General features: G+C 41.1%; 1 protein-coding gene across 1 annotated transcript; it reads left to right on the plus strand.

Annotated features, from left to right (window-relative positions):
• Nucleotides 1-46: 46 nt before the first annotated feature.
• Nucleotides 47-2,934, plus strand: LOC308084274 (trypsin-1-like; the record flags this gene model as incomplete). The annotated part of the gene is made up of 6 exons (XM_080426839.1): nt 47-182; nt 868-1,015; nt 1,335-1,582; nt 1,860-1,996; nt 2,101-2,202; nt 2,830-2,934. 6 exons carry the CDS (start codon nt 47-49, stop codon nt 2,875-2,877), a joined length of 819 nt encoding a protein of 272 aa, XP_080282965.1. The 3' UTR covers nt 2,878-2,934.
• Between the last annotated feature and the right edge of the window lie 4,583 nt (nt 2,935-7,517).

Here is a 7,517-nt window from a genome sequence, read left to right on the forward strand (position 1 = left end):
AGATCTAACTGCAGCATCCTGCAGGTTATTGGCTCTCTGCTGACCAATGAGGACAACTGGAGAACAGGGCAGCTCACCTGACTGTGTATATAAACCAGGGGTCCAGGTGAAGTACTCTCATCGACAGGATCAAACAGCAACCATGATTTCTCTGGTCTTCATTCTGCTCATCGGAGCCGCTTGTGAGTATCAGGGTTATGTAGTTAACTAAAACTAATGAAATTACAAAAATAGAAATGAGAAAAACCAAAAACATATTAGTTAACTGAAATAAAAATAAAAACAAGGCTTTACAAAAACAAAACGATAACTAACTGAAAAAAACTTTAATCATATATCCATCATTTTTATTTAAAAATATGGAAAATAGCTGGTCTACAAGCTCACGTGTTGTGAGTTTGGAGATATGCTTTTTTCACGAATTTTCTGGGCTTTTTGAATCTTGCCCCTGACTAGCCCATATTACAACTATTATTAAAACTAACTGACATTTTAAACATGAAGTCAAAATGAAATAATGAATTTTTTTACAAAAAATACAAAACATAATAACCTTGGTGAGTATACTGTTCCGTTATGCATGTGCTGGACACCCACTTAGAGCTTTGTCCACACATGGATTTCTTAGTTGTCAGTGTTTACCAAATTGGCTGAAATACTTGAAAATTGTGGTGCAACACTTATTTTACTTTTGGCCAGACACAAACAATTCAAATGAAAACCTAAACTTCCACTTCAATGGGAAGATTGAAAGAATAAGGATAGAGCATTGAAAACTAATTAAACTAAATAACTATGCTTTTTAATTCATGCAAAACTTGAAAGTGTCCCATCTTATTTAAACTGATTCCCTGTGTGTGTTTGTAGTTGCGGAGGAGGACAAGATCGTCGGAGGATATGAGTGTGAGGCACACTCCCAGCCCCATACGGTGTCTCTGAACTCTGGCTACCACTTCTGTGGTGGCTCCCTGGTCAACGAGAACTGGGTTGTGTCTGCTGCTCACTGCTACAAGTCGTAAGACAACCCTTAAATGGTTTTTGACAGTATTAAAGATATGAGTACGATTTTTTTTTTAAATGAATGAATAGACTTATTCAAAAATAATCTCTCTCAATCATCACTCACGACCCACTCGCAGTGTGTGCTGGTGTTTATAGCTACAGAGACCCTTTCCTTTACCAGTATTTTTCTTATTTTACCTTCTTAGGCACATTTATGGGAGCCACTGTAAAAAGTTATACTGTTCCACATATGGCTTAAGATGAAGTTCCACAAGAGCCTTCTCTCCTGTATCTCCAAGCTAATTTAACCCATGCCCATCTTTCTTTTCCAGCCGCGTTCAGGTTCGTCTTGGCGAGCACCACATCAAGGTCAACGAGAACACCGAGCAGTTCATCTCCTCCTCTCGTGTCATCCGTCACCCCAAATACAGCTCCTACAACATCAACAATGACATCATGCTGATCAAGCTGAGCACGCCCGCCACCCTCAACCGGTATGTGCAGGCTGTGGCTCTGCCCATTTCCTGCGCTGCCGCTGGCACCATGTGCTTAGTCTCTGGCTGGGGCAACACCATGAGCTGTGAGTAGCCTAAATAATCCTTCTGGGAGGCAAATCTAAAAATATATAATTTCCAGAAAATGGTTCAGGATTTTTTTTAAAGATTGAAAAATATTTATACATTAAATTGTATTGATTTTGTGCGTGCTTCCACATTAATGACTTAATTAACCTATCATGATTAATAGTGGTAAGTACCACAAAAATTATAGTAAAAAGATTATTAATCACAAATGTTGCATCCTTATCCTTTCTGTCATTCTAACCACTTTCCCCCCCAAATGTGTTTGACTCGCAGCCGTTAGCGGCGACAAGCTGCAGTGCCTGGACCTTCCCATCCTCTCTCACGAGGACTGTGACAACGCCTACCCTGGCATGATCACCGACGCCATGTTCTGCGCTGGATACCTGGAGGGAGGCAAGGACTCTTGCCAGGTATGTAATTAACATAATAATAAGGTACCTCTGTCATCATTGTTCCTCATTTAGATATCTAATCATCGTCCCACTGTGGCTAATTTTCACGTCCCTCCTCTCAGGGTGACTCTGGTGGCCCCGTTGTGTGTAACGGTGAGCTGCAGGGTGTTGTGTCCTGGGGATACGGTTGTGCTGAGAGGGACCACCCTGGTGTCTACGCCAAGGTACAGTATGCCTCAAACATCTTATTTATGAGTTTGTGTTTTTCTGTGTTTATCTTTATACATACAAGTCAAAGGCAGACATGTCATTCATAAAAGCAAGGACTCTGCATAGCTAAACAGCAGCAGCTGCTATAGCGAATCTGAGAAAAGACACAAAAGTCTATCTTTTTGGCCACCAAATGGGAAATGGCAAATTTGTCCTGACCTTATGGGACTCCAAGTGCAAAAAGTATTTTCCACACTTGATTCAATTCATAAATCCTATAATGTCAACAATACAGACTACATTGCCCTGTCCTTTACAAAAACCTGTAATGATAAATGTGAAACAGCAGATGTAGCTTCTAGATGTTCAGGCCGGTACCGGACCTTGTGTTTCCCAGGCGACCTCTCTAACCACTCAGCTACGGCTGAGAGAGACTATTATTTCATCCATCCCCAATGTTCAGGAAGCTATGAATACAAGACTTTCACTGCCTGCAAGCAACATTGCAACAGCTGTGCATGTAACAATAAAACCCTGGAACCTTGAGCCATAACAGTGCAATACACAACTATAGCCTACCCTATTAATATGTAAGACAATCTGAGTATTATTGTGCTAAATCTTTCTGTCTCCATTTTCAGGTGTGCCTGTTCAACGACTGGCTGGAGCAAACCATGGCCACCTACTAAGTGATCCCGATCATTCTCCAGTCCAATTAATGCACTTGTGCGTGTTCCATCCTTTGTACTGGAAAATAAATCATTTGAACTTTATCTGTGAAGTCTATTTTATTTTTCTTCGTTTAAATAATTATTCAGATTTGGTCTGAGATGTTTTAAATTAATATGTACTTCTTTTTTATATTCTAAAACAATGGTTCACATAGTGGGGTCCATGAGAGTTATCCAGGGGTCCCCAGCAAAATGTGTAATAATGTATATTAATGATGTTTAATTTCTGCTTAACAATGACAATTGGTTTCAGTCTCTAAATCACTATCACTACAGAATTCTGTATTAAATCTAATCTAACAACAATAATCTTCTCTTATGGGGGTCCGCGTCCCTGGCATAAAATTCTTTCAAATGGGGGTCCAAGATCTAATCCTACATATAATTAACGAAATATCTTGAATTATATGTGGGGCCGTGGTAACGGCCCCACAAGCTATGGGTTGGCCCCTCGAGCGATGGGATGAATGATCAAACTGCGCATGCATAGAATTCACAGACCCAATCTGTTAGACTGTTGCCGTCTGGCACAAATGGGGGTGGCAGTGGCTCAGGGGTAGAGTGGCCGGGTAGAGTGAACTGGAAACCGCAAGATTCCCAGTGTGATCCCGGACTGGGGGGCTCCCCCAGAGTTAGTGTCGAAGTGTCCTTGAGCAAGACGCTGAACCGAATTGTAAATGCAGGCAAGGGGCCGGGTGGGGAGCGCAGTCAGGGCACAGAAGTCAAGGTACAGACGGCTGTGTTGTTGACGGACAACGGATGCACGCTTGTCAGTCCTGCAAAAAATCCTGCAAATCGGTGCACAGTATCTCTATAGTCAGTGGTGAGCTGTGGATTTTTTTTGGACTATGGGGGGCTATATTTTATGACGTCACGTGCACGTGCACGCGCGCATGCACGCGCCCGCACGTGCACGTGCGTGGGCATGTGCACATAGCCACTCAGCTCAGTGCTAGTTGAAATACTGTATTCAACATGTGATTATTAATGTATTTATATTTCGTATTATTTTGTTGCATTGTTAATTTGTTGTTTTAATTTTTGTTTCAATTAATCAATTATTTAATTTTCCTTTACATAGACTCACCCACACATAAGTACTTAAAATAATCAGACAACTTTACTTCATCTTTACTTCAATGACTTTATCTTTTTTTAAAGACACAAGATGACAACTTCACTTACATTGCTTTCAACAGTGGTTTAACAATCATTTGAACAGTCACAAGAACTTCCAACAACGGTCAGGGATAACCGTGTGAGTTTCTGGTACAGCTCTCGTTCTTGCGTCCTCTGCTAAACGATGGTATCTATGTGTGGCTGTTAATACAGTGTAACTGAGGACGTAAGTGAGAACGCAATGTTATGCAAAGCAGCCAGGTTGAGGCCATTGTTGTGTTAATGATTGACGGCTCGCGGGCGGCTGACGGTGTGTGCTCGCACGTGCATGGGGAGCTCGCGCAAGCCCCCAGCCCACATAGTGTCAGAAGAACTAAGGGGTCGCCGACCCCCCTAGCACCCCCTTCAGCTCACCCCTGTCTATAGTCATTAAACGAAATGTGTCTTTCAGATTTTTCATATTCCATCCTGATTGGCTAAAATTGGCTTCCAAAGTTTGCAGGAGTACTCAGTTTTGAACAAAATGCCTCAAATCATGAACACAGAATGCAATTTCCGTGAAATTTTGTACGCACATTCCCACTAGGCAGAGGAAGAAATGCCATTTGAAAATGTTTACAATTTTCAAATCAGCCTCATGGTGGCGCTATAACAGGCCGATTCGTGTTTTTACCTATAACTGCACCGATCTGTGTAAAACTTTGTATGTGCACTCCCTAGAGGCCAAGGAAAAACCTTTGCCCTGCATTTTTCACATCTGCCTTTTATAGCGCCACTGGGAGGCCGACTTATGTAAAACACATTTTTGGATATTAAGCCTTCAGATTTGATCAAAATTTCACGCAAATCGGTACACATGATCTCTATAGTCATGTGATCAAGACCGATCTGTTTGATTTTTCATATTCCATCCTGATTGGCTAAGATTGACATCAGGAGTGGCCCGTTTTGAACAAAATGACGCAAATCATGAACGCAGCGTCCGATTGTGGTGAAACTTTGCACACACATTCGCACTACGTTGAGGAACAAATGCCACCCTTTCAACATAGCCCTATTATAGCACCACCAGGAGGCCAATTTTATTTTATTTTTTTAATATTACTCTTACAGATTTTGTCCAAACATCATGCAAATCGGTACACATTATCACTATAGTCGAGTGATCAAGATGGTTCTGTCTGATTTTTCCTATTCCATCCTGATTGGCAAATTCCGAACATTGCTGGCCCACAGCAACCTACCTGACCTGGCGGAGACCTGTGCTCCGAGGAGCACTTTTTCTAGTTTTCTTATCTTTTTAGCCTATAATGACATGCCCAAAATTGGGATGTCGGGGTTAAAGTGGTAGCTATACTTTCGAAAACCTGGAAATTGGGAAGTTATCCACTGTATACTGGCAAGTGGCAGTCCTGAGACAGGTATTACATGTGGCATGGTCCAAGTATATTCTATGTTTGGGATTTCAATAAGTGGGTCTTATCAGTACAGACAGTGCTTCCATCTTACATTGCAGAAGCAAAATGGCCATACTTGAGGACAGGAAGAGATTAAGTTCTACCAGCTACACTCGTTTTTTGTGTGTCAACTTTAATAGTTGTGGTTTCCATTCAAGGTGAACAGGTACTGTGAGTGATTAATATAGGGCATGACAGGATTGAAAGGAATGCAGTGTCACAATAGGTACTGTGAGTGATTAATATAGGGCATGACAGGATTGAAAGGAATGCAGTGTCACAATAGTTTGATGCAAAGGTGCCTAACTTTGATCAGAGGTGAGGTTCTGTCCAGTTCTGCCCTCCTTTGACTCGGTGCTCCTTCTCAACAGATGACATGCCTTCTGTTTTTGCTCTTTTCCTGCACCATTTTTCACTGTGGTCACTCACACCGTTGACTTTAATTGTTTCATTGGCTGACACACCTCATACACTCCGTTAATCCATTGTCTTAAAAAAAAAAAATACTAGTATCCCACTAAGGATTGAACGGATGTTTTGACATTTTCAGGGAATCTTGTTGTCTTGTTGCCCTCACATGATGCAATCATGTACGGATACAACATACAATACCACAAATCTCCTGCAATATATTAATGAGAATGTCATCCCGACACTTTGAGTCACCAAAATTATTCAAATATTTTTTTTTAAGATTCAATTGTGTTCTTTAAAAACAAAAAAGGAAAAAAGTCTTGCCACGGACATGTTTGTCCATGTACGGACATGTTGATGACCCCTGGTTCAGAAGGAGCTATTTGCTACCAAGGCAAAGGAGGGCAGAACTGGACAAGTAAAGCTGGTTGTTGTTAGTTGAGAGACAGTGTTTCAAAGTGTCCAATATTGACAATAACAACAATAATAACACTCCACAATCATAATCCATGGTAACCCTCCATCCACAGCCAAGGACCTCCTCCAACCTAAAAGTTAGCTCACCTCTGATCAAAGTCAGGTGCCTTCGCATTAAACTATTGTGACACTGCATTCGGAATCCTGGCACGCCCCTCATTTATCACTCATCATGTACATATCTCTTTGGTCTCTCAAGTTAGCTTGTTCCAGTGTTCCATTGGCATTTTATCCTTCACGTTTCCGTGAGAAGCAAATCAAGTGTAGCTTGTAGGGTATGTCTTTTTGTTACATGTGCATGCCTTGGACTTTCTCATCAACAGAGAATATCCGATCACCTTAATGGAATCCACCAGCTACCGTACCTCGCAGGGCTCGCTGAACTTGATCCCCTTCTGTTCTCAAGTAACACTGTCTTTTGAAAAGCCAGCAATCACTATATTAGCCATAACTATACGCACCCACTCACCTTTCCGGCTAAGTGGCCTTTTTGAGGTTGAGGCACTGTCTGTATAGATGAGACTCAATTATTATTATCCAAAATAATTAGGATTTAATGTGTTGGTCGTTAAGTGGCTCAGTAGTTAATGCAGTCATACTATTGTTTCAAAATGTGCAGCACATTGGAATAGACCCTATACACATTAGGAGGCCATTAGTATACATTTAGGGCTAGGCCACTGTGTTTTTGGTATGATGATTATTTTTCATGTCTGTGGCAAAAGTGAAATATTAATGAAAATGTCCATCACAAGCTGCCATGGTGATGACCCCTGTTTGTTATGCAGAAAAAAATAGTTTTGCCCCCAACCAAATTAGGTACAAGGTCTCCCTCTCAGGAGTCATGTGACAATGACCATCAAACAGGGTTTTGATTCTTCATATTGTTTGGCTGTAATTGCAAAGATTTGTGGGCAGAGCCTATTACTTACCAAGAAGTAAGAACACCACATCCAATCATCCTCAAATTTGAATCGCATATGAAGTGCTTTCACTTCTTCCCATATGCAAAAAGTTATACCTTCTGTCCAGTAGTGTTGATTTTGTCAACTAAAACTATGACAAAAAATGTTCGTCGACTACCTTTTTTCACTGACGAAAACTGAACAAAAACAAAATAAAAACTAAGCT

This window comes from Gymnoscopelus braueri, assembly GCF_963280865.1.
Source record: "Gymnoscopelus braueri genome assembly, chromosome: 4".
NCBI lineage: Eukaryota > Metazoa > Chordata > Actinopteri > Myctophiformes > Myctophidae > Gymnoscopelus > Gymnoscopelus braueri.